This window comes from Gigantopelta aegis, chromosome 8 (genome assembly GCF_016097555.1).
Source record: "Gigantopelta aegis isolate Gae_Host chromosome 8, Gae_host_genome, whole genome shotgun sequence".
In the NCBI taxonomy this organism is placed as follows: domain Eukaryota; kingdom Metazoa; phylum Mollusca; class Gastropoda; order Neomphalida; family Peltospiridae; genus Gigantopelta; species Gigantopelta aegis.
Window position 1 is genome coordinate 79,643,917 of NC_054706.1, and position 26,963 is coordinate 79,670,879.

General features: G+C 36.9%; 3 protein-coding genes and 1 long non-coding RNA gene across 4 annotated transcripts; 1 reads left to right on the plus strand and 3 right to left on the minus strand.

Annotated features, from left to right (window-relative positions):
* Nucleotides 1–298: 298 nt before the first annotated feature.
* Nucleotides 299–4,696, minus strand: LOC121379337. The gene is made up of 3 exons (XR_005958834.1): nucleotides 4,497–4,696; nucleotides 1,241–1,437; nucleotides 299–890 (listed from the first exon to the last, which is right to left on the minus strand). It is a non-coding gene; the product is annotated as an uncharacterized LOC121379337 (long non-coding RNA).
* A 2,467-nt stretch (nucleotides 4,697–7,163) lies between these two features.
* Nucleotides 7,164–12,635, minus strand: LOC121379908. The gene is made up of 4 exons (XM_041508580.1): nucleotides 12,533–12,635; nucleotides 11,790–12,008; nucleotides 11,119–11,358; nucleotides 7,164–7,297 (listed from the first exon to the last, which is right to left on the minus strand). Exons 1-4 carry the CDS (start codon nucleotides 12,585–12,587, stop codon nucleotides 7,266–7,268), a joined length of 546 nt encoding a protein of 181 aa, XP_041364514.1. The 5' UTR covers nucleotides 12,588–12,635; the 3' UTR covers nucleotides 7,164–7,265.
* A 3,389-nt stretch (nucleotides 12,636–16,024) lies between these two features.
* On the plus strand, nucleotides 16,025–17,738 carry LOC121379910. The gene is made up of 2 exons (XM_041508582.1): nucleotides 16,025–16,465; nucleotides 17,139–17,738. Exons 1-2 carry the CDS (start codon nucleotides 16,250–16,252, stop codon nucleotides 17,307–17,309), a joined length of 387 nt encoding a protein of 128 aa, XP_041364516.1. The 5' UTR covers nucleotides 16,025–16,249; the 3' UTR covers nucleotides 17,310–17,738.
* A 416-nt stretch (nucleotides 17,739–18,154) lies between these two features.
* LOC121379909 lies at nucleotides 18,155–26,322 on the minus strand. The gene is made up of 4 exons (XM_041508581.1): nucleotides 26,179–26,322; nucleotides 21,165–21,383; nucleotides 20,347–20,675; nucleotides 18,155–18,288 (listed from the first exon to the last, which is right to left on the minus strand). Exons 1-3 carry the CDS (start codon nucleotides 26,237–26,239, stop codon nucleotides 20,485–20,487), a joined length of 471 nt encoding a protein of 156 aa, XP_041364515.1. The 5' UTR covers nucleotides 26,240–26,322; the 3' UTR covers nucleotides 18,155–18,288; nucleotides 20,347–20,484.
* Between the last annotated feature and the right edge of the window lie 641 nt (nucleotides 26,323–26,963).

Below are 26,963 nucleotides of genomic sequence, written 5' to 3' on the forward strand. Positions count from 1 at the left end.
TCCAAGAAACGAAGTCGATTCCAATCAGTATTTGAATGTTGTCTTTAAACCACAATAAGCTACCAAGCCAGTCTATCAGGAGTGAAACCCACGTAACTGCCATATTGGTGTGGAAATTTATATCGGATTCTCGAAACACAACAGCTTGATATCACACCTAGACGACCTTTTTTCAACAAGACAAACTGGCTATAGGCTGTATGCATCATGGCCTTGTTGTAGTAACCAAGCATCAAGTTGTGGAGTTCCAAACTGTCCTAACTGTATGTGTATGCGAGTCGCAAAACTTCCTGTAAGAGAAAATTGGTGTGCAGTTAATATCATGTTTATCTCTTATACCAATGACTTGAAACCATAACAAATACAACTTGGAATATTTATCTGGGTTGTATGAAACATTTGATAAACGTTCATAATTATGCTAGTATAATTATGGGATAACAATGTTATATTTGACCATATACAGATGTTAATGCCGGTTTTACAGTGGCTAGTTGATTTATTCCCATTATTCGTTTTGATTCTGAATATTTCTATCTTGAGATAATTTTTGTTTTACTAATCACAGCCAAACTGGCAAACATTTAATTTTTATTATTATTTTTCTGAAGTGTCTAATGATAAAATTTCACATGTGAATACAATGAATACACACTGGTTGTTGTGAACTGCAGTTCCGTGGAAGGTTGTCACAGCATTTCCTTTCAATTTCTGTTGTCATCTCCCTATAATTGCCACACTTATACCAACTTGGACTAGTCTGTTCTTGTGGGAAATGGTATCTATATGGTGATGGTGATGTACTTATTAAATTCATATAAGTCAAACACAATTCCTAGCGCTCTTTCAGTTATTTTCAGACAGTTTTCTCACATCATCAGTTGACATCCCTGAAATAATAACATATTGTTTATGCACATGCATAGAAAGTTAATGCTATGTGTGCATTATTATGAGAAATTTGTTTAATTTGGCTATTTGGAAAGCTTTTAACATGATCTAGCAATGACCAAACATTCCATTAATGACTAGTAAAAGAGTAACACTGGTAACAAGAACTGTACTGTTTTAATAAATAAAATAATTTTGGTATTTTTTAATGCCATTATGTATTTTTAACCAAAAATATACTGAAGGTGACATACTAACAGAGTTACATGGATAACCTGACATTATTTCCTGCGATTTTCATTAACACATTCACAACATTTTATACGTTTATATACAATAAAAATCATACGTTTAACCTTGTCCTATTTTCAAATTGTTGCTTCACACTTTCTGTGTCACATTTGGTAAGTTATACTCCCTCGTTCCCTTCACTGTCGTTGTCCACTGCTCTGCCCTTTTCTGCTTTGCCCTCTGTTTACCCTTGTTCTTACTACGGCCCTTTCCCTTGCTTGTATAGGTTACCGATTCATCATCAACAGAATTTTACTGGAATGTTTAAGAAACAAATCTAAATACTGGTGCTCCCTAATAACTATAGCTGATACACTGTATTATTTTGTATTGTACTGTATTGTTTTTTTTTGTAAAAAACAAAAGGACCAATTAGCTTAAAGGGACATTCCTGAGTGCTGCATTGTAAGATGTTTCCGACTAATAAAATATTTCTACGATTATACTTACATATTAAATATATTTTCATGTTCAGAATATCAGTGTCTGTATATTAAATGTGTTTCTGGTCGTCTTAATATTTGTAAGAAGCCAAAACTGTATTTTGTTTTGAAATAATTTCGTACGTACGAAAACAACATTTTTAGGAAATAAAATGAAATTTAACCTAGTAGAAATATTAGAACGATCAGAAACACGTTTACTATACAGCGACTGATATTTTATGCAAGAAACAAATATATTTCATAAGTAATTACAATCGTTAAAAAGTCTTTGTTAGTCAATAACATCTTAAAAAGTGCAACAAACTCGGGAATGTCCCTTTAAGACGAATCCATTATAGCGAACAAAGTGTAACACCATCCAATAAACTGGCAAGTGTGTTAGGTTTTTAACTATATTTAGGCAGTATTTTCAAAAGTAACTCTTTTGCTCATGTGCAGTTTTTCAATTTTTAAGGCCACTACATGAAAAAAAAATGTTTCTGAAATATGCATAGTGGATGAGCATTTTAATATTTAAAAATAAATAAATTCAGTTTTGTCAACAGCAGTCACTTCACCTGGGTTTTTTTTACCCATGGTTGCTAACACTTGATGTCAATACAGATGGGCAATACTTTCATACCAATGAATACTTTGTTAAATATAAAGTTTTTAATGAACTGATTATTAATTATTATAACAATTTATACACTCAAAATTATATACACTTGTGAATGGATTGTGTCTCCTATTCACTACAATAGAGGCACACAAATGCAGCATACCTTTTGCAAATCAAATATAAATTTAGCAAACGTTTAACAGGGTTGGGTGAAAATCATAAAAATTTACTAATTTACCTTTGTTGATTTGGCATGTGTGAGGTCATGTGACACTCACCAAATGTTAATTAATCTTTCTCCATTTTTAACTTCATATCTACGAATCAAGTGGACCAATAGCAGTAAATTACATGTAAGGAATAAAGAATAATGATTTAGTAAAATTAACAGGCTTTTTTGTGTGTAAAGTTAATATGCATTTATAGTCCTTCCCATAGGGGACACATTTTTTCATACTATGGAATATGCTACACATTATTTATTTCTGAGCCGATTATTTTCTAACTTGCACACAAAAATGGTAATTTTTGTTATTTCTAAAACCTTTTAATTTTCTTCTCATGTCAAACCAACCTGAAATTTATTTACTTTGTAGGAGGATTTTAATAAAAATGTTCCCAAACTTTGAAATAAAAAACCTCAAAAATTAATTGCTAACAGATGACAACAAATTGGATGTTGATTACATGAAGCATGCACGAGAAAAGAAATCAAATCGAACAGAATTTGAAGCCTAATGCATTTATGGATGTTAATGACAAATAATAATAATGACTCCAGGGATTTATTGAGAATTGTTTTACTATGGTCCTATATGTGATGGAACTGGGAAAATAAGCATAACTGATTCATAATTGTGACATATAGGCCACTGAATGATGATTTATTGGAGTAGACATAATAAAAAAATATTCTCATGTCAAATTGGGAATTTTCAGTGTCACTTGCTTTTGGGAAGGGGCTTATGTCTGGTACCATAAAATATCTAGATAAATCCCTGGACGCAGGAGTATAAGTTAATACAATAAAACAACAACATTAATTTTAATCTTCATCTTTGAACAATTTAACTTTCATTCGGGTAATTAGACTACCAACATTTCAGTGGGGTTGATCATATTGGACTTTAAACCCCATCTTATTCTCCTACAAAAAAATTGTATTGTAAATAATTTCATTTGGGTTTGATGTAAAAAGAAAAGTAGAATAAAAAAATTTTTTTTTGAAAAAAACCCACCTATTTTTGTGTGCAATTTAAAAAACAATCGGCTTAGAAATACAAAACTTGTAGTAAATTCCATAGTAGAAAAAAAAGGAATTTCCCTGTGGACTATGGTGCGTTCCCCCATACTCCCCCCTATAAAATCCTGACTACGCCAGTGCCCACCAGTGAACGTCACCTTCATAATACGTATTTATTTCTGACTGAACCTTTTTTTTTTATTACTGCACACAAAAATGTGGTGTGGGTGGAAGTGTCATTTCAAAACATTTTTACTTTTTTTTAATGTCCGATCAAACTGAAAACATGTACAAAGAGCATTGTTCATGGAGGCTGGGACGGACAATACTCACAATAGATTTATCACGGCAATACGTACGACCACATTGGCCACATTGCCTGTATGTCATTTAATACACCAACGTAGTATTTTCCCCACTATTGGGGTATTGAATTAGCCATATGAACTGGGTATTGCATTAAACACTACAAACAACGTAGTGCTAGGCCTGGATTTGAACTCCAGACCATCGGGACTGTAGCCGAGCACTGTATCCACTCGAGCACGCAGTGGATCAACAAGTGAAAGTGCATTTTAACACTTATAAATCTCATAGGGTGTATTTTGACGGAATGAACCGAACGTCTACGGAATAAAACGAAGATTTAGTCCCATGATGCCTCATTCTGTCTTCTGTGCTATATTTCTTCCAAAAGCACCATCAAAAGCACCCTTGTGGAGGAAATGTTACACAGAATAGTCAAAATGTCTAATTTTTCAAAGGCAAAACATAGCGAAACTGGATTACGAAATATAAACATTATGTTGGTTTTATAGAACAAATTGTTTTAAAAGATATTGTATATAACTATCGCTAACCCTAACCCTAACCTTAAACTAATTCTAACAAATATTTCTTTAAAATCGTTATGGGGAAAATAAGGAACTCATGCCGTAATATTATATCGGCTTAAAGGCCTCAATTATATCTCCCTACGACATAAACAAGTAAACAAGGTACATAATTACTTTTTTGATCTTACCTGATTACCTGCTCTGCTTGTTTCACCGAATCCAAACATATACGAGCGCTGCTGACTGGGGGAAAGCCTTTCACATTAAAATTCGTGACGTCAAATACGGTAAAAAAACACAAAAATAGTACAGTATAGCATCTGGTACGTTACAAAATGGCGAGCATTTTGCGAACTGCGTAGTGAGCATTTGACGATATGCGTTAATGGCGACAACTCATGAGTGAATTAAAAGTGCAGTTATGCTTGTATTTGAACTTAGGACTTGATTTTATAAGATTGAAACCAGAGATAGCAGCTTTAAAATATGCCGGAAGGCGGAAAATGAGTTCGTAAATGTGTTGCGTTGTATATCTCTGTAGTGGTGGGTGTTTCGGCAGTGGAGGTCAACATAATTATCAGGCTGATCCGGATGCACACGACCCAATTTGTATTGCTGAACCTGCAAAAACATCCTTAATGAACTTCAAAATAGTTTGGTTCAACTTCAAGGTCGTCCTCAATTGCTGAGGTAGCATTCGAAATAAAATGTCATCATATGAGAATGGTTAAAGGCATATTGTCATAGACCACTTACCTATTTAATGGTTTAACGAAGTATTACCTGAACAAAAATAATTCGATTTGTTCCTAAATGTACTTTATTCAACCATCTTCATAACCACCACACTCTATTTATTAATTACATTTTGTAAAAATAATTGAATTATGGCAATAGTCCATAATCCAAAAACTAAAATTGCCGAGAGGGATGACATGAATTTCACTCCATCATGTTTCAGTTAAGGTGATGCGATTTGGTTTCCAACAATTAATGTAATTTTTATTTATTATCCACTTTTAGAGAAATAAGGTCCTTAAATCCGTGACAGTATGCCTTTAACCGAATGATGAATTTCCCCAAATTGTTGTCTTTCCAACAAAATACCCAGTATATGTAGTGTTTTTTTGGTTTTATTTATTTATTTATTTATTTGGGGCATTCAAATATTACGTAACATTTAGGGGGGTGGGGGTGTAAGTCCAAGCGTTATGTGGTGTTACAAGGGGTGGGGGTGTAATGAACAGTATTACGTAAAAAAAAATTTTTCTCTTAAACGTGCCATGCCATGACAACAATATATAATGTAGGTTTTTAGAGGTAAATACGTAAACCCAAAACAATTATGAATCAAGCTGAAATGCTTTAATACACCAGACATTTTAATATTGTATTTATATTTTTCCTTTCCAAGAAGATTCTTGGGATTCGGGTGAAAGCAGAGGTGTGAGATCCTCTGGTTGCTTCTTCATTTCCGTCCAAACTTTGGCAACTTCAAGTTGAACCGTCGTTTTGGACAACTCTGTGTGAGCTCGTCAATACCCTTCAATTAGGGTCAGGTATAATTTTTCTTTGTCAACCATGATAGTGATCAATTAAAATGGCGCAAGTGAAAACCCGCTGTTTTCTTTCTCCATCGTACAGCAATACGTCACTTTAATGACATTATCGTAGCACCCATGGGTATAAATAAATATTGCCACGTTGCTTTGTCTGTGTATTGGGGTGTGGGATGTGTGTGTGTGTGTGGGGGGGGGGGGGGGTGTTATCCCCGAGCGTTACGTAATATTTTGGGGGTGTATGGTCTAGCGTTACAAGGGGGTGGGTGGGTGTCTAATTTTGACAAAAATAGCGTTACGTAATATTTGAACAGCCCCTTTATGCCCAGCGTCTCGTTATAGATGTATACAGCTAAACTGTATTTATTCGTTTATTTAGCCCTGCGTCTCGTTATATATGTACAGGGCTAAACTGTATTTATTTAATATTTATTTAGCCCTACGTCTCGTTATAGATGTACAGGGCTAAAATGTGTTAAAATCACTGTCTGAATATGTCGTGTTTCTTTTTACCACCAAGATGGAAATAGTTGACCGAAGTGTGTGTGTGTGTGTGTGTGTCTCTCTCTCTCTCTCTCTCTCTCTCTCTCTCTCTCTCTCTCTCTCTCTCTCTCTCTCTCTCTCTCTCTCTCTCTCTCTCTTGAAACAAACACGGCATTTATATCATGGCGGTAAATGCAGGAAGATAGCGCTGTCTGTTCACCAGTCACGATGACCTGTCGTCAAAAATGTGACCCACTGGGTGAACGAAAAGAAATACACGCTGCGTGAAGCGCACAGGAATTCATTTTTCGCATCCGGGGCATTTCACGCCGGGTTGGTAAGACGTTGTTGTTGTTTCTAACGCCACGCGTTTTGCCTACACGTTTAACACGGCTTTGAAAAGTGGGGTAACACGCTTATGTGGAATTATGCCTTTTATTAAAAACAAATTTTTAATGGCACCACTAGAGCATATTGATGTATGAATCATCAACTATTGGATGTCAAACATTCGGTAATTTTGATATGTAGTCTTAGAGAAAACCCGCTATATTTCTTTTCATTAGTAGCAAGAGATCTTTTATATGCACGATTCCACAGACGGGATAGCACAGACCATGACATTTGATGTACCAGTCGTGGTGCACTGGTTGGAACGAGAAATAGCCCAACTGGCCCACCGACGAGGATCGATCCTAGATCGACCGTGCATCATACAAGCGCCTTACCACTGGGCTACGTTTTTTGTTTTTATGATTGCCATAACTAAGATCATATGCGGTTATTTGACTTGAAAACAGAACAAACGAAACATTGACAGTAATTAGTGGTTTCATTAAACGTTCCCTGTTAATATTCTATATAGAGTTTCTGACAAGCCAGGTTTAATTCTTCCCAATGTAAACATTGTGTTGCTTAACCAAGCCACGATGGTCCAGGCCCCAATTCTAAAAGAAAAAGAAGATGTAGATGAATACGCAGAAGCAGAAACAGCAGTAGTGGTAGTAGTTGTAGTGGTAGTAACAGTAAGTAGTAGCAACAGCAGTGGTAGTAGTTGTAGTGGTAGTAACAGTAAGTAGTAGCAGCAGTAGTAGTGGTAGTAGTTGTAGTGGTAGTAACAGTAAGTAGTAGCAGCAGCAGCAGTAGTGGTAGTAGTTGTAGTGGTAGTAACAGTAAGTAGTAGTAGCAGCAGCAGTAGTGGTAGTAGTTGTAGTGGTAGTAACAGTAAGTGGTAGCAGCAGCAGTAGTGGTAGCAGTTTTAATGGTAGTAACAGTAAGTAGTAGCAGCAGCAGCAGTAGTGGTAGTAGTTGTAGTGGTAGTAACAGTAAGTAGTAGCAGAAGTAGTAGTGGTAGTAGTAGTAGTGGTAGTAACAGTAAATACCACTAGCAGCAGCAGCAGTAGTAGTAGTAGTGGTAGTAACAGTAAGTAGTAGAAGCAGTAGTAGTGGTAGGATTAGTAGCAGTAGTAGTAGTAGTGGTGGTAGTAATAGTAGTAGTAGTAGTAGTAGCAGCAGCAGCAGCAGCAGTAGTAGTGGTAGTAATTGTAGTAGTGGTAGTAACAGTAAGTAGTAGTAGCAGCAGCAGTAGTAGCAGTAGTAGTAGTAGTAATAGTAGTAGTAGCAGTAGTAGTAGTAATAGTAGTGGTAGTAATAGTAGTAGTGGTAGTAATAGTAGTGGTAGTAGTAGCAGTAGTAGTGGTAATAACAGTAAGTAGTAGCAGCAGCAATAGTAGTAGTAGTAGTAGTAGTAGTAGTAGTAGTGGTGGTGGTAGTAACAGAAAGTAGTAGCAGCAGCAGCAGTAGTGGTAGTAATAGTAAGTAGTAGCAGAAGCAGTAGCAGTAGTAGTAGTAGTAGTAGTGGTAGTAACAGTAAGTACTAGCAGCAGTAGTGGTAGTAGTAGTAGTAGTGGTAGTAACAGTAAGTAGTAGCAGTAGCAGCAGTAGTAGTAGTGGTAGTAGTAGTAGTAGTGGTAGTAACAGTAAGTAGTAGCAGTAGCAGCAACAGCAGCAGTAGTGGTAGTAGTTGTAGTGGTAGTAACAGTAAGTAGTAGCAGCAGCAGTAGTGGTAGTAGTTGTAGTGGTAGTAACAATAAGTAGTAGCAGCAGCAGTAGTGGTAGTAGTAGTAGCAGCAGTTGTAGTGGTAGTAACAATAAGTAGTAGCAGCAGCAGTAGTGGTAGTAGTTGTAGTGGTAGTAACAGTAAGTAGTAGCAGCAGCAGCAGTAGTGGTAGTAGTTGTAGTGGTAGTAACAGTAAGTAGTAGTAGCAGCAGCAGTAGTGGTAGTAGTGGTGGTGGTAGTAACAGAAAGTAGTAGCAGCAGCAGCAGTAGTGGTAGTAATAGTAAGTAGTAGCAGAAGCAGTAGCAGTAGTAGTAGTAGTAGTAGTGGTAGTAACAGTAAGTACTAGAAGCAGTAGTGGTAGTAGTAGTAGTAGTGGTAGTAACAGTAAGTAGTAGCAGTAGCAGCAGTAGTAGTAGTAGTAGTAGTAGTAGTGGTAGTAACAATAAGTAGTAGCAGTAGCAGCAACAGCAGCAGTAGTGGTAGTAGTTGTAGTGGTAGTAACAGTAAGTAGTAGTAGCAGCAGTAGTAGTGGTAGTAGTTGTAGTGGTAGTAACAGTAAGTAGTAGCAGCAGCAGTAGTGGTAGTAGTTGTAGTGGTAGTAACAATAAGTAGTAGCAGCAGCAGTAGTGGTAGTAGTTGTAGTGGTAGTAACAGTAAGTAGTAGCAGCAGCAGCAGTAGTGGTAGTAGTTGTAGTGGTAGTAACAGTAAGTAGTAGTAGCAGCAGCAGTAGTGGTAGTAGTTGTAGTGGTAGTAACAGTAAGTAGTAGCAGCAGTAGTGGTAGCAATTTTAGTGGTAGTAACAGTAAGTAATAGCAGTAGCAGCAGCAGCAGTAGTGGTAGTAACAGTAAGTAATAGCAGTAGCAGCAGCAGTAAGTAGTAGTAAGCAGTAGTGGTAGCAACAGTAGTAATAGCAGTAGCAGCAGCAGTAGTAGTGGCAGTAACAGTATGTAGTAGCAGCAGTAGTAGTAGTGGTAGCCGCAAGTAGTAGTAGTAGCGGTAACAACAGTAGGTAGTAGTAGCAGTAGTGGTAGTAGTAGTAGTTGTAGTAACAGTAAATAGTAGCAGCAGTAGTGGTAGTAGTTGTGGTAGTAGCAGCAGTAAGTAGTAGTAGCAGCAGCAGCAGTAGTAAGTAGTAATAGCAGCAGCAGTAGAAGTAAGTAGTAATAGTAGCAGTAGTAGTTAGTAGTAATGGTTGTGGTGGTGGTGATAGTGGTAGAAGTGGTACATGTAGTAGTAGCAGTAAACAGTAACAGTAACGGTAATATGAAAAACCCACAATAACAATCCCCCCCCCCAAAACAAAAAAAAAAACCCCACACACACACACAAAAAAAACCCACAAAAAAACGATGATGATGATGATGATGATAATTTAATCATTTCAGCACAGTATGACCTGTCTATATTTCTGATGACTAACCCTGAGCATTAAATTAGATATGTGTATTTTCGAAAACCACAGCAACAAACAAACAAAACAAACCCCAAAACAATTAAACACGGCAGGTTGTCCATATTTTACCCCTCTAACAACTTATAAAATATTTGTAACAGGGTGGTCAACCCTAACAATGAAATAAATAAAATAAAAAATAAAATATTTGTTAGGATTAGGTTTGGGTTGGTATTAAGGTTAAAGTTATGTTATATTATATGAATCCAGGGGGCTAGTTCACAAAGCTCGCATACGAAACATCTGATGGTGGCAGCAAGTCTTTTTTTTATTGCATTACCAGATCGGAATTATTCTATATTTTTAGTAAATTAGTCACTACGTCGTTTGTAGTATTCAATGCAACAATAAATTAGCAGGTATTTTAACGAAACTGTTAAAGCAATACATGTTCCCTACCCAGTCCAACAAACCACAGAATTTCAGGTCAATATCTTGAGGCATTGTGGGACAAACGTCCGCAAAACTATATATGAGACGGACGGACGGACAGACAGACAGACATGACGGTTACAAAACCTATACTCTGCTCTATTTGGACCAGTAGGGGACTAATAATGCAAATGTAATATCCTAAAGAGTAATAAATATATATATATATATATATATATATATATATATATATATAAAAATAAAATTCCCATACATTCATTACAACATAACGTCATCCCATTGGTCAAGACATAGCAACAGGAGTTTGTTCATTCTTCGATAGACATAAAAATTACGTCGTCAGGGAACGTCATATCTGATGACGTCGTTTATATGGTACATACTTTAAGAATTTGATAACTTTAAAAATTTGATGTAAATTAATCGAGGTCACGGCTCTTGGTTTATTGACATTTAAGCAAACTTACTAGGGTGACACTCCATAATTGACGTATGCATTCATAAGTCATCAAATAAAAACATTTCAATAGCAATTTTACACTGGAAGCTGTCCAGCGTTAAAAAAACAAAAACACGTTATGCACTAGTTCATTTTGATGTAAGAACATCCAAAATGACGTCATTCGAGTTTGACGTCATTTCCATTCAAAAAGACACCACGCCACATATTCTTACGTCATGTGAATATCTAGTAATGGCGGATTGGAATTAAAGTTGCGTGTACAGTTTACAAAAACACGTTGTGTTAAGTTTGAGATTATATCATAAAGAGATTATTACCCTCCTGTGTTTCGGTATCGTCAATATCATATATTAGGAATAAAAATAATGTATTATGCTACTGAAAATCCATTATTTACCTGGGAACATTATGTAACACACAGGGTGTGGATTGGGGTGTGTCTTGCAACAGTGTTCGCTTCTAATGAACTCAAAGTGCTGCCAGTGTCCGTTATAACAATAAAATGAAAAGCAGTCTTGTGCCTTGGATTGCCCTTCTATACATTCAGGCGTTGTTGTGGGTGGGCCCAACGTGGTAGGTAGAATTGTGGTTGGAGGAGGTCCCGTGGTTGGAGGAGGTCCAGTCGTTGTGTAAAGATCTGAAATAAAACACGAAAAGTATTTTGTTTTACAAACGGTTTAAAGGTGGAAAATTGCAAATTGTATTACATCTATTTACTATATAATGTAATGTAATGTAATGTAATGTAATATAATATACAGAATATATAATATATAGAGGATTCGTCACGAATATTTTTTAATATGGACAATATCAACCGAGTCTATGTTAATCGGTATTTGTCGAGGCTCTACCAAGATAAATACCGATTAACTAGATTGATTAGATACATATACCAGTTTACTTGAACACTTACCACAAACAAATGCACAATCAAGCAAAAAATAAAAATAAAAATATCGCACTAAATAATATTCAAACAAAGAATACCAAAACAAATAAAGCAAAGACAAAACAAACCGCAAAAAACAAACACCAATTTATAAACAGAGTGTATATGCATATTACCTGGGAAGAGTCCCTCGCACATTGGGTTTGGCACGGACAGCATCTTACAACAGTGTTCACTTTGAAAGATCCCATATGACAACCAGCGTCCGTTTTCACACGTGTATCCTCGACAGTCCTCTTCTTTCGATTCCCATTCTATACATTCTGGCGTTGTTGTGGGAGGGCCAAGAGTGGTAGGGGGGTTAGGAGGGGTGGTGGTAGGGAATGCTTTCTGTTCTGAAATATATAATAAGCTCAGCAATACGTTGTTTCCAATGGTATAAGAAATCCAATATGTTTTTTGTTTGCACATGGCTATGTATTCTAGTGTTTACATTGTGACGATTTCACAACCATTTTTTAAAAGTGTTTATCGGTACGTTAGTAATATTTAAAAACACAACGAAAACCATTACTAGTGCTAAAAAATCGTTCCTTAGTTAGTATCTCATGTACTATTATAATAAAAACAGACACAACGCCTTTCCGTTTGCACAGAGTTCCCATGTAACAGTATAACGTGCTCTTGTAGTATACCGGTCACAGTGATATAGTGGTTAAGCCATCGGTTTAATGGATAGGAGTAAGACCACTACACCGACTTATCTCTCACTAACCACTAACCCACTTCCCTGGACAGACAGCCCAAATAGCCGAGATGTGTGCCCAAGACAGCGTCAATGAACCTCAATTGAATAATAGGACTAAAATAGTTTAAACAGAAATACATGAATCTTCTAGTATAATATTATACTCCCTACCTTCAAATATGCATAATATGAAAATTATTTGAGAAATCAAAGCTGATCGTCGCATAATTCCCGTCGTATAACAGTCTAAAAACGTGAAACAGTCCAGGTTTAGCGTGTTGTCCCATAAATATTCAGCAAATGTTTGCATCTTTATAGCAGCGCACTATTCTTATGTACTTGCGGATTACTTGACCAATTGCGTAAATCCACAAAACGTCACAGACCCGACTCTTTAGATTCATAAATGTCTTTGTGTGTTTAGCTGAATCCTAAACTCTTTGTCATTCATCGGCAAATCTGCTTACAATATATGGTAACAGGCTGCACAAGAAAACCGATTCCCAGATATTAGATTTTGTCAATATGGCATTCAACAACTAAGCCAGAATAAATGTATAATGTATCATGCTGCTCAGGATGTGATAGGTACGATCCCATAACATAAACGTATGAACAAAAGTAAGGTGTGTTACTCCACTGGGTGTAAGGTGTTATGGGTTAAAGGGTCCAGACAGACAGATACACACACACACACACACACACACATGACACACGCACGCACACACACACACACAGAGAGAGAGAGAGAGAGAGAGAGAGAGAGAGAGAGAGAGAGAGAGAGAGAGAGAGAGAGAGAGAGAGACAGACAGACAGACAGAGACAGACAGAGAGAGGGAGAGATGCATACGATAAATTACTGATTTTAAATTTGTTTTCTGTCCTTTAACATTTGTGCTATGATATACGTGATATTCGTGTTTTTATATTATACAGTCATCATTACAATCTGTACAAAATTTAGTTTTTGTGAAAGTCGTACTGAGATTGCACATTATATTCTTCTCCTTCAGTGTTCATTGTCCTAGAGAACCGATAATCTATTATTTTTATTTTACTGTCTGATGTTTATTTTCATAAACAACACCTCCAGAAAACATTTCATACTAACGAAAAACGATTGCATACTGACACTTAAAGCGACAGTCCCTGGAATATTTTTATTAATTATGCATATAGAACAGAAAATCCAATTACGTTTGGTGCATATATGACGCCGCACTCTGCATTGGTTTCACTACGCTGGCTTATCTAAGTAAAAAACAAAGTGAGTATTTCGAAAGTGGGACACTTTTGACGGGCTCCTACCGATCTCAGTTTTGATTGGTTTATGACAAGTGTGGAATTCCCCAACAAGAGATCACGTGAGATTTCGCAATTTTGGAACGCGATTAATGGCGAACACCAAAAAGAAGTGTCGACAAAATAATTAACGGCATTGTCGAGGGAAAAAACCGGAAACAACGTCTCGATGTTATACGAAACATTGCCCGAGTGAGCCTAGGAAAACCAATGCAGTCGCTGGATTGAACTAAAAAGCTAGCATTGCTGGCAGACGACACGAAGATGTTGCAAAATTACCGTTCCTTAATAAATGATAGGTCCTTTTACTTTTCAGTCAGACCAGAATTAAATATTACTATTAAATTACTATTACTATTAGTAGTAGTGTTGAAAATGGGCAGAATTTTGAAAATAGCAATTAGTAAAAAGGTTAACAGAATAAATTTTAAAAAAAGAAAGAAAAAAATTACAAGCCAAAAATAAAAATAATGGACTGCTCGGCTGAATATTTATATAATTTGGAGCATTTTAGAAGGACAATCCAAAAATAAATAAGAGAAGGAAGAGAGGATCGGACTATTTAATAATATTAAAAAAAGAAGTAATTTCGACATAAAATTTTGAACGAAGGTCTAAATGTTTAAAGTCCGATCTATATGTCCAGGTGAGTGGCCTCGTTAAGGCCGTTAGGGTGTGGGGGTTGGCCTACGGCGAACTGATGAGCGGAGAATCGGCAAAGGCGGGGATGAAGTGCTTCCATCTCTGGTCGGCGAGGATGGTTATGACACTCCGGTAGTCACTGCCGAAAAGGGGCCTTGACGATCCTGTGGATGGTGTGGCTATCCATCTCTCTAACCAGGACTGCTTGTCGGTTGACTCCTCAGCGCTGAGTTAGTACCAACCCCGTCTTGCCGGCTGTAGACTTGATGGTGTGTAGCTCGTAAGCGCTTCCATCAGGCAGTTGTTTTAGCTCTGGTTCCACTAGTCCGCCCATCAGTGATGCCGGATCCGAGGTGTCCCCCTGCACGAACTTCAGGAAGCCGGACCTGATTTTCCCGATCTGAACTTTCCAGACGGCTTCCGAGTCGGAGGGGGACAGTGCTTGTGAAGGTGGAGGCCTTGCCTTGTCAGGCTGGTCGCTCGGCTGACCGACGGCCTTCCTCTTCGCAACGGCTCCTGCCCGGACCGCTGCCTTCCGAACTGGCAAGACTGGTGACAGTGGCCAGTGAGTGCGTGTCTGTTTTCTCAAGGAGGAACAATGGCGGGAAAAGGTAATTGGCGCGCAGTCAGTTGGGAACGATCCCCGTCGGTGGGCCCATTGAGCTATTTCTTTTCAATATTACCTGTCCTCAAACAAGTGCATCCCCCCCCCCCCCCCCACACACACACACACACAAGTGGACTGGTACAAATATCCCAACAGTGAATGGGATGGCCTAAATCTTTTACTGCATGCTCCATTGTAGTTCCGGTCATATGACTATAGCTTCCTTCTTTTTCTCTTCGCTGACTGGTCTGAACGTACCTTTTTGGCTCTGTTGTTTTGGAGTCAACTTTGTTGTTTTTTTGTGTGATAACTATTCGTGTGTTTGACGGATTCGTTTCTGTCATTGTTGTTATCTTTCTTGTTGTATTATTTTGGCGTAAACACTTGTTTTCAAGTGTGTTGTTCTACCAATATTGTCTACCGGTGAACGTTGTGTGGTCGCCATTTGCAAAGATGGCGGCCCTGTTACCGGCTTTGTGTTTTTATGGTTGTCTTTTATTCTCTTTGAACAGAGATAATTATTACCATGTCGGATTCTAGTAATTTCCGAGTTCAACACTCTTGTAACTGTTGTCTTTGTTGTTATGTTTCTCGTTGTATTATTTTGGCGTAAACACTTGTTTTCAGTGTGCTTTCTACCAAAATTGTTGTTTGCCGGTTAACGTTGCGTGGTCGCCATTTGCAAAGATGGCGAACATTTGGAGTCCGGCGATTTCGCCACTGGTCGATCTCGCCGTAAATTCCATATACTGCTGGGCGAAATCGCCGTACTCTATATACATATAAGCAGACGGGAATGTCACTGTTTATTACAATAAATTGGTTATTATAATAATATTTAATTAATGTTTTGGGTTTGATACTGTTCTTTATTCCCAAGCTTTTGTTTTTTCTGTCATTGCTTTTGTTCAGTTTACTCCATATCAGCAAGGTTGGGCGAGATCGCCGACGTTTTGTGTACCATTTCAAGCTTAATTGTTTAGAACATTTATTAAGCAGAAATAGCGACAGTCCCTTCAATTTACATACACTATGTACATACACCCCAAAGTAGCCTAAGTCCGGACAAAACTACGGCGATTTCGCCCAGCTTCAACTAGCAGGGGCCTTACGGCGATATACAGCGATTTCGCCCAGCTTCGAACATTTTACCGGTTTTGTGTTAATGATTTCATATTATTTCTCTTTGTAGAAATTGTTATTATGTTTGATGTAGTGCTCCTCGATAAATATATTGTACTCGTTTCAGGAAGATTTTGTCTAGAGACGATCCACGTGAGCTGTGTCCCTCATGTCGAGTGCCCTGCTCTTCAGAGGAGTTTGCGGTCTACTTGAAGATGTCAACCAGATACAAGAAGACTGACTCTACACCGGCGGGATCTATGGCGTCTTCCATAGCCGACTCAGTAGCGGACGCGCTGATATTGTTGCTGCCGGCCATGTTACAGGGGACGTTAACAGCGATGATGGCGGTTGCTTCCAGGGCAGATCCTCAACCTGCAGCGGAGGGGTCCGGTTCCGCCCCACCCCACCCCACCCCTTCATCGAAAGCGGTACCTAATACAACTTGTCTATTTAATGGTTTAACGAAGTATTACCTGAACAAAAATAATTTGATTTGTTCCTAAATGTACTTTATTCAACCATCTTCATAACCAGCACACTCTATTTATTAATTACATTTTGTAAAAATAATTGAATTATGGCAATGGTCCATAATTCAAAAATTAAAATTGCCGAGAGGGATGACATAATTTCACTCCATCATGTTTCAGTTAAGGTGATGCGATTTGGTTTCCAACAATTAATGTAATTTTTATTTATTATCCACTTTTAGAGAAATAAGGTCCTTAAATCCGTGACAGTATGCCTTTAACCGAATGATGAATTTCCCCAAATTGTTGCCTTTCCAACAAAATACCCAGTATTTGTAGTGTTTTTTGTTTTATTTATTTATTTATTTATTTGGGGCATTCAAATATTACGTAACACTTAGGGGGTAGGGGTGTAAGTCCAAAGGTTATGTGGTGTTACAAGGGGTGGGGGTGTATTGAACAGTATTACGTAACAAAATTTTGTTTTCTCTTAAACGTGCCTTGCCATGACAACAATATACAATGTAGGTTTTTAGAGGTAAATATGTAAAACCCAAAACAATTATGAATCAAACTGAAATGCTTTAATACACCAGACATTTTAATATTGTATTTATATTTTTTCCCCAAGGAGATTCTCGGGATTCGGGTGAAAGCAGAGGTGTGTGATCCTCTGGTTGCTTCTTCATTTCCGTCCAAACTTTGGCAACTTCAAGTTGAACCGTCTTTTTGGACAACTCTGTGTGAGCTCGTCAATACCCTTCAATTAGGGTCTGGTATAACTCGAAAATTATCGATGTAAAGGTATTTGACGTCAAACATAGGATTGTTGTGGTATTAGAGCGGAAATCTTTGCCTACCGTTTGGTAGTCAGGAATTGCCAAAAATATACATAGGTTGGTCTCCGACTGTAATGAGAGCGTATTTATGTTCAAATGTCCGTCTAGCTCTCTTACAGTCAGAGTACTCGGGCTAGGCGTTTATATTAGGGCTCCGATAAACCATTTTCATCATGACGGTAAATGCAGGAAGATAGCGCTGTCTGTTCACCAATCACAATGACCTGTCGTCAAAAATGTGAATCCCATTGGGTGAACGAAAAGAAATGCACGCTGCGTGAAGAGCACAGGAATAAATTTTTCGCGTCCGGGGCATTTCACGCCGGGTTGGTAAGACATTGTTGTTGTTTTTAACGCCACGCTGTGCAAAAAACAAACACTTTCATATGAAAAGTGGGGTACCACGCTTATATGGAATTATGCATTTTATTAAAAACAAATTGTTTAATGACACCACTAGAACATTTTGATTTATGAATCATCAACTATTGGATGTCAAACATTCGGTAATTTTGATATGTAGTCTTAGAGAAAACCCGCTATATTTCTTTTCATTAGTAGCAAGAGATCTTTTATATGCACGATTCCACAGACAGGATAGCACAGACCATGACATTTGATGTACCAGTCGTGGTGCACTGGCTGGAACGAGAAATAGCCCAACTGGCCCACCGACGAGGATCGATCCTAGATCGACCGTGCATCATGCAAGCGCCTTTCCACCGGGCTACGTTTGTTTTTGTTTTTATGATTGCCATAACTAAGATCATATGCGGATATTTGACTTGAAAACAGAACAAACGAAACATTGACAGTAATTGGCGGTTTTATTAATCGATCCCTGTTAATATTCTGTATAGAGTTGCTGACAAGCCAGGTTTAATTCTTCCCAATGTAAATATTGTGTTGCTTAACCAAGCCACGATGGTCCAGGCCCCAATTCTAAAATAAAAAGAAGATGTAGATGAATAAGCAGAAGCAGAAACGGCGGTAGTGGTAGTAGTGGTAGTGGTAGTAATTAGTAGCAGCATCAGTAGTGGTGGTAGTAATAGTAGTAGTGGTAGTAACAGTAAGTAGTAGCAGCAGTAGTAGTGGTAGTAGTGGTAGTAACAGTAAGTAGTAGCAGCAGCAACAGTAGCGGTAGTAGTAGTAGTAGTAGTTGTGGTAGTAGTAGTAGTAACAATAAGTAGTAGAAGCAGTAGTGGTAGCAACAATAAGTAATAGCAGTAGCAGCAGCAGTAGTAGTGGCAGTAACACTATGTAGTAGCAGCAGTAGTGGTAGTAGCAGCAGTAGTAGTAGTAGCGGTAACAACAGTAGGTAGTAGTAGAGGTAGTAGTAGTAGTTGTAGTAACAGTAAATAGTAGCAGCAGTAGTGGTAGTAGTTGTGGTAGTAGCAGCAGTAAGTAGTAGTAGCAGCAGCAGCAGTAGTAAGTAGTAATAGCAGCAGCAGTAGAAGTAAGTAGTAATAGTAGCAGTAGTAGTTAGTAGTAATGGTTGTGGTGGTGGTGATAGTGGTAGAAGTGGTACATGTAGTAGTAGCAGTAAACAGTAACAGTAACGGTAATATGAAAAACCCACAATAACAATCCCCCCCCCCCAAACAAAACCCCACACACACACACAAAAAACCCCACAAAAAAACGATGATGATGATGATGATGATAATTTAATCATTTCAGCACAGTATGACCTGTCTATATTTCTGATGACTAACCCTGAGCATTAAATTAGATATGTGTATTTTCGAAAACCACAGCAACAAACAAACAAAACAAACCCCAAAACAATTAAACACGGCAGGTTGTCCATATTTTACCCCTCTAACAACTTATAAAATATTTGTAAACAGGGTGGTCAACCCTAACAATGAAATAAATAAAATAAAAAATAAAATATTTGTTAGGATTAGGTTTGGGTTGGTATTAAGGTTAAAGTTATGTTATATTATATGAATCCAGGGGGCTAGTTCACAAAGCTCGCATACGAAACATCTGATGGTGGCAGCAAGTCTTTTTTTTATTGCATTACCAGATCGGAATTATTCTATATTTTTAGTAAATTAGTCACTACGTCGTTTGTAGTATTCAATGCAACAATAAATTAGCAGGTATTTTAACGAAACTGTTAAAGCAATACATGTTCCCTACCCAGTCCAACAAACCACAGAATTTCAGGTCAATATCTTGAGGCATTGTGGGACAAACGTCCGCAAAACTATATATGAGACGGACGGACGGACAGACAGACAGACATGACGGTTACAAAACCTATACTCTGCTCTATTTGGACCAGTAGGGGACTAATAATGCAAATGTAATATCCTAAAGAGTAATATATATATATATATATATATATATATATATATATATATATAAAATTAAATTTCCATTACATTCATTACAACATAACGTCATCCCATTGGTCAAGACATAGCAACAGGAGTTTGTTCATTCTTCGATAGACATAAAAATTACGTCGTCAGGAAACGTCATATCTGATGACGTCGTTTATATGGTACATACTTTAAGAATTTGATAACTTTAAAAATTTGATGTAAATTAATCGAGGTCACGGCTCTTGGTTTATTGACATTTAAGCAAACTTACTAGGGTGACACTCCATAATTGACGTATGCATTCATAAGTCATCAAATAAAAACATTTCAATAGCAATTTTACACTGGAAGCTGTCCAGCGTTAAAAAAACAAAAACACGTTATGCACTAGTTCATTTTGATGTAAGAACATCCAAAATGACGTCATTCGAGTTTGACGTCATTTCCATTCAAAAAGACACCACGCCACATATTCTTACGTCATGTGAATATCTAGTAATGGCGGATTGGAATTAAAGTTGCGTGTACAGTTTACAAAAACACGTTGTGTTAAGTTTGAGATTATATCATAAAGAGATTATTACCCTCCTGTGTTTCGGTATCGTCAATATCATATATTAGGAATAAAAATAATGTATTATGCTACTGAAAATCCATTATTTACCTGGGAACATTATGTAACACACAGGGTGTGGATTGGGGTGTGTCTTGCAACAGTGTTCGCTTCTAATGAACTCAAAGTGCTGCCAGTGTCCGTTATAACAATAAAATGAAAAGCAGTCTTGTGCCTTGGATTGCCCTTCTATACATTCAGGCGTTGTTGTGGGTGGGCCCAACGTGGTAGGTAGAATTGTGGTTGGAGGAGGTCCAGTGGTTGGTGGAGGTCCAGTGGTTGGTGGAGGTCCAGTGGTTGGAGGAGGTCCAGTGGTTGGAGGGTTCCGGTGGTTGGAGGAGGTCCCGTGGTTGGAGGAGGTCCAGTCGTTGTGTAAAGATCTGAAATAAAACACGAAAAGTATTTTGTTTTACAAACGGTTTAAAGGTGGAAAATTGCAAATTGTATTACATCTATTTACTATATAATGTAATGTAATGTAATGTAATGTAATATAATATACAGAATATATAATATATAGAGGATTCGTCACGAATATTTTTTAATATGGACAATATCAACCGAGTCTATGTTAATCGGTATTTGTCGAGGCTCTACCAAGATAAATACCGATTAACTAGATTGATTAGATACATATACCAGTTTACTTGAACACTTACCACAAACAAATGCACAATCAAGCAAAAAATAAAAATAAAAATATCGCACTAAATAATATTCAACGTTTTGTTTGACACAGAGACAGTATAACGGCTCTTTAATACCGGTCAACAGTGACAAACAAAGAATACCAAAACAAATAAAGCAAAGACAAAACAAACCGCAAAAAACAAACACCAATTTATAAACAGAGTGTATATGCATATTACCTGGGAAGAGTCCCTCGCACATTGGGTTTGGCACGGACAGCATCTTACAACAGTGTTCACTTTGAAAGATCCCATATGACAACCAGCGTCCGTTTTCACACGTGTATCCTCGACAGTCCTCTTCTTTCGATTCCCATTCTGTACATTCTGGCATTGTTGTGGGAGGGCCAAGAGTGGTAGGGGGGTTAGGAGGGGTGGTGGTAGGGAATGCTTTCTGTTCTGAAATATATAATAAGCTCAGCAATACGTTGTTTCCAATGGTATAAGAAATCCAATATGTTTTTTGTTTGCACATGGCTATGTATTCTAGTGTTTACATTGTGACGATTTCACAACCATTTTTTAAAAGTGTTTATCGGTACGTTAGTAATATTTAAAAACACAACGAAAACCATTACTAGTGCTAAAAAATCGTTCCTTAGTTAGTATCTCATGTACTATTATAATAAAAACAGACACAACGCCTTTCCGTTTGCACAGAGTTCCCATGTAACAGTATAACGTGCTCTTGTAGTATACCGGTCACAGTGATATAGTGGTTAAGCCATCGGTTTAATGGATAGGAGTAAGACCACTACACCGACTTATCTCTCACTAACCACTAACCCACTTCCCTGGACAGACAGCCCAAATAGCCGAGATGCATAACTTTATAACCTGTACAGTGTAATATTAATTCTTGTTAATTCAGTAATTTGATTAATCTAAATCTAAATATGTGATAAACATAATTTAGTGTGGATGCAAAGTGTGCTAGTGTATGTTTGTGGTGATGGATACTTTAGAGATTGTTGTATTGTATTATATATTATGAAACATAACCTGTCTGCGTGGTTATTTATTACTGTAATTCTGTTATACAGGTATGTCAATTCTTTAAGTGTCGACCAGTTCCATTAAACCCTGGTGTCACATACTTGGTATGTAATGTATTTGTATAATGTATTTTTATAATATAATTCTTATTTCAGGACATATTTGTGTATTTCACATGATTGTCTATCTTGTGTATTGTGATTCATTATAATGGATTCATATGTTAAATCATTTATTTGGACACACGAGTGATAATGTATATTGTGTATTATAACTATGTCTGGTAATCATAAGACATATTATGTATTATGTATTAATTACTTTTATCCTACAACCACTGTTTCTATTGACAGATTATGATGACCGATTAAAGCAAAGTCATAAACATATACTAGCAGATTATGACTTTTGACGTCACTCATGACGTCACACGCATAGCTACATTACAAAATTGCTCATTTGACCTCTAGGTCATCGTACAATGTGGCAGAAATAACAGAAATAATAGCTTTTTCCCTTAATTTTTAAGGTCTGCAGGATAAAACGAATACCGGTAACTAGTTACTTACGTCGGATATCTGCTTTATCCTGTTCAGGCCGAAATTTCCCATTCTTACCTTCACAGGATAAAGCAGATATCCGACGTCATTAACTAGTTAACGGCCTCGGTGGCGTCGTGGTTAGGCCATCGGTCAACAGGCTGGTAGGTACTGGATTCGGATCCCAGTCTCAAAATATGTGTGGTCTTTAACCATATGTCTGTCGCCATATAACCGTAAATAAAATGTGTTGAATGCGTCGTTAAATAAAACATTTCTTTCTTTTTTTCTGTATTTATATGCCATGTTAAATATATCATTTAAATGATGGAATATTATGTATTGTGTGTCCTGAGATTTATATATGCATAATGTATGTATTGTTATATTGTATTTTAATTATATTGTTACAGTGCAAAAAAAAAGAGGAAATTATTATCAGCCACTAAAGGGCCATTTAACCCAAAACATTGATGTTGTTGTCATATATATATATATATATATATATATATATATATATATATATATATATATATATATATATATACAGATTCGTTTGCCGTTAAATTCTAAACATTACTTAAACCTTTGTACTTAAATTAATCATAATAATAAAAGATTCACTAGATTGATACAGATTGATGCAGCTCAAAGATATTTATCGGAACACAGTCGCAATATGGTCTGTATCGGTCAGATCCGTCTCATGTTCGATGTAGACCGGCGACGACCGCCTGTGTGTGATTGGGTTCCCATAAAATGTTTCTTTGGTCTGCCGGTTTGCGCCAGTCTGCGATGATCGCTGACGTCCCGTGATTTTAAGGAAACCAGCTCTTTTTTTTAACATGCGACGCGTTTCTGAGGAAGCCACATTAAGTTATGACGTTTCACAAAATTACGTCATTCGTGGTGTTTATTATCCACGTAGTTCAAGATATTCAGGGAAATATAACCAGTATGACCCACGTGTGTCATAATGTTTTCACGTGCACAAAGAATGACGTAATTTTGTGAAGCGACTTCCCCAGTGTAAAGGCTTATAAAAAATGACGTAATGTCGGGAAATAACGTCGTATCGTCGTCTCCTTTTAGTTACGTTTGAAACGTTTTGATATGGACCTAGCTTGTTATTCATAAAAATAATATTTTGGATAATGTGGATAATAAAGAAATTATTACACTCGCGTGTGAATCGTACCGATTTTACGAAACGTGTCAGGATTCATGTATCACCCTCGCTCTCGCTCGAGTAATACAATAATCTTGACACTCGTTTCGTAAAACCAGTACGACACACAAGCTCATATAATAATCTCTAACAGACAGTTAACATGGCAGTGAAACAATATATAACGAAATAATGTAGAGCAAACTAAAAGAAGAGATATATCAGTTGCATGTCTGCTGTGCTAGCACTACTACTACTACTACTACTACTACCATTACTACTACTAAAGGCGCTCAATCACGGATTTAGTTGGCCGTATTTCTGTAAACATGGATTGTGAATGGAAATTACATTCATTTGGAATACCAAACCTAGTTACTGTGTGATCCAAAACATTTTAATTGAACTACGATCGAGGGAATTCCATGACACGCTTCATTTTTAAAAGTTAGAACTCTTCATGTTTATAATTTTTAAAATTACGACAAAACAGACTCGTAGTGATGAGGCTATATATACAACAACCGTATAATGTATTTTTGAATTTTATATAAACGACCGCCGTGTATAGAGACTTGACAAATGGGGGCCGGCTATATACATGGCAAATACTAAAAAATATATTATTAATTTCATAACTCACCATTTATTATTATTATTATTATTATTATTATTATTAAATTATTTTGACTGGTTCACAAAGTGGTCATTCGGTTTAATGTATAGCGTAAAAAAAAACCCAGTGTACTGTCGCATGTTTTGTCGTCCAAAGGTTGGCTTAATTATTACCAATCTGGCATGATTTAATTAGATTGAAATATTACTTAACCCAGTTGAATCCAGTTCTACTTGCAGAGACAAGTTCAGCCTGTCGTATGTGCATGTGTGCACGCACGTTAATCTTGCATTTTTATAGCCAAAACTCCCCCAGATAAAACACCGCCCCCTCCACCCCAAAAAGGTAGTAGTAGGCTAATAATAATAATAATAATAATAATAATAATTGTGTATTATTATTAATATTAATGTTTTTTAATTATTATTTATTTTGCTAGTACTGTACGGGCAATATCACGCTATTCATATGTCTATGGAAAACGTACACAAAAAGGTCCGCTAAATTCATGTATTCCCCTTCCCCCTCCCCTGTTCAGAAAACGCTCTGTTCGTACAATACTTAGTATGTATTCCTCCTGTTCGAGATGGTTCGGTAATATGGATTAATCAAATACTTATTTACCGCCAATATACATTTTTTGCTGTGAATATAGCCAGCCCTCGTTAGCGGAGGCTATATACACGGCCTTCGTATATATATAGTCACATCGTATATAAACATCGTCTAGTTCAGCGTATTCTTTAAAAATGTAAAAATTCCTATCCCAAGTCAGCTGTTATGGCATATTTTGCATAATAATTAATCTGACAAGGTGGAAAATGAAGGTGTTCGTGATCCAGATGTTTAGAGTTTTTCGCGTACGACGAACGATAAATGTATCTATAGATGTAAAGGCCTAACTAAAAAATTGTCGACGTTTAACATGCTTCTGTTACTAAAATAAATTAATGTATAAGCTTATTATCATTCAGTACATTTTTTTTTTATAACTTATTTTCATTGTTGTTGTTTTTCTATTTACCCTACGTCGCATAGGACGGTCAAGCGTTCTCGTTACACGAGCTTGGTAACTCGTTTTGACACTGCAGTTATTCGGGAATGCCCGTCACGTGACTCAAAATAATACGTCACACTTCTGCTCTCCAAATAGCCGTTATTTTTCTCAGAATTATGGACCATACCCATAATTCAATTATTTTTATAAAATATCAATAATAAGTGTGATATGGTGGTTATGTAGATGGTTCAATAAAGTACTTTTAGGTACAAATCAAATGTATATATTGTCATATAATACTTTGTTGGGTCAATAATTAGGTCAACCATCTATGAGAGAGCGCGGTTTAATGTTGTCGCTGTTGCTGTTGCTGACACTACTACTACTACTACTATTACCACTACTACCACTACCACTACTACTATTACTATTACTACTATTACTATTACTACTACTAATATTACTATTACTACTACTACTACTACTACTACTACTACTGTTGTTGCTGTTGCTGCTGCGGATACTACTACTACTACTACTACTACTACTACTACTACTACTGTTGCTGCTATTAATACTATTACTGCAATAAACAACCATCACTCACCCCCCAACCCCCCAACAAACCCAACAAAAAAAACCCACCCAACAAAAAACAAAAACCATTACAAAAAACCCCTCAAATCAAAGAGCACCACTACCACCACCACCCCGAATATAATAATAATAATAAAATAAATAATATAAAAGCACCAAACAACAACAAAAAAACCTCACGAACAAACAACACACTATCAACAACAAAAGCAACATAACACACATCAAAAACAAATATGACGGTGACAAATAATAATGTTGAAAATGTCTGTACTTACCAGTGCATTCACAAAATACACAGACAGTTACGATAATTGCACCTCTTATCATCGCGTTCATTGTGCCAACTTGAAGAAAGACTTCTGGTTCACTCGTTTATCAGTTTGTCGTCACGAGGTTGCACAGTCCTGCGAAATACGACTTAGTTCCCTGACGCTTGTAGAGCATAACGCACGTTCTCAGCATATGAATCACTGAGTTTCCGCTCACCCCGTAGAAAAGGTGTACGGCGGGAAATAATTGCACACCCGCAAACTTGTATTTTGTAAAGATTAAGATTTAATAAAACATATAAAGCTTAAGTTTCTTCTTTTGGGCACCACACCTTTGGTCCCTGGGTATTCAGAATGACTGATGTGTTTCTCTATGTGTCAAGGAAGATTCCCACAAAATGTGCCTGGATTTGGTGAATTAGCTTTGGAGAAGTTAAATAAATTGCAGTTAAAATTATATCTCTCTATAATGTTTGATAACTTTTGTAAAATTCACCCCCAACGCAGGGATCCAACATTCATATTATTAACAAATTAGATAAACCATCTGTTGACCTTTACATATATGAAGACGGTTGTGTGTGTGTGTGTGTGTGTGTGTGTATATATATATATATATATATATATATATATATGACACACAATGAAAACGCAAAACAGATATTTTTCAATATTTTGTTGTGATTAATGAAAAATATATTTATTGGACTTAAAATAACAATTTATGAAAGGAAGCCATTGATTGGTACTTTTGTCTGGGTTTTAATCCTGGTTTTGTTCTCGTAACACAT

Bases quoted from the DNA above. Each gene is read 5' to 3' on its own strand.
- LOC121379908 (XM_041508580.1), bottom strand. From the start codon at position 12,587: ATGCGACGATCAGCTTTGATTTCTCAAATAATTTTCATATTATGCATA. The intron at 11,359-11,789 runs GTAATATGCATA...GTTTTATTTCAG, and splicing joins GTGCGAGGGACTCTTCCCAG to ATCTTTACACAACGACTGGA. The intron at 7,298-11,118 runs GTAAATAATGGA...TTTTTCTTTTAG, and splicing joins GTGTTACATAATGTTCCCAG to AATTGGGGCCTGGACCATCG.
- LOC121379910 (XM_041508582.1), top strand. From the start codon at position 16,250: ATGTCAACCAGATACAAGAAGACTGACTCTACACCGGCGGGATCTATG. The intron at 16,466-17,138 runs GTACCTAATACA...TTTTTCCCCAAG, and splicing joins CCACCCCTTCATCGAAAGCG to GAGATTCTCGGGATTCGGGT.
- LOC121379909 (XM_041508581.1), bottom strand. From the start codon at position 26,239: ATGAACGCGATGATAAGAGGTGCAATTATCGTAACTGTCTGTGTATTT. The intron at 21,384-26,178 runs GTAAGTACAGAC...TATATATTTCAG, and splicing joins TGTATTTTGTGAATGCACTG to AACAGAAAGCATTCCCTACC. The intron at 20,676-21,164 runs GTAATATGCATA...GTTTTATTTCAG, and splicing joins GTGCGAGGGACTCTTCCCAG to ATCTTTACACAACGACTGGA.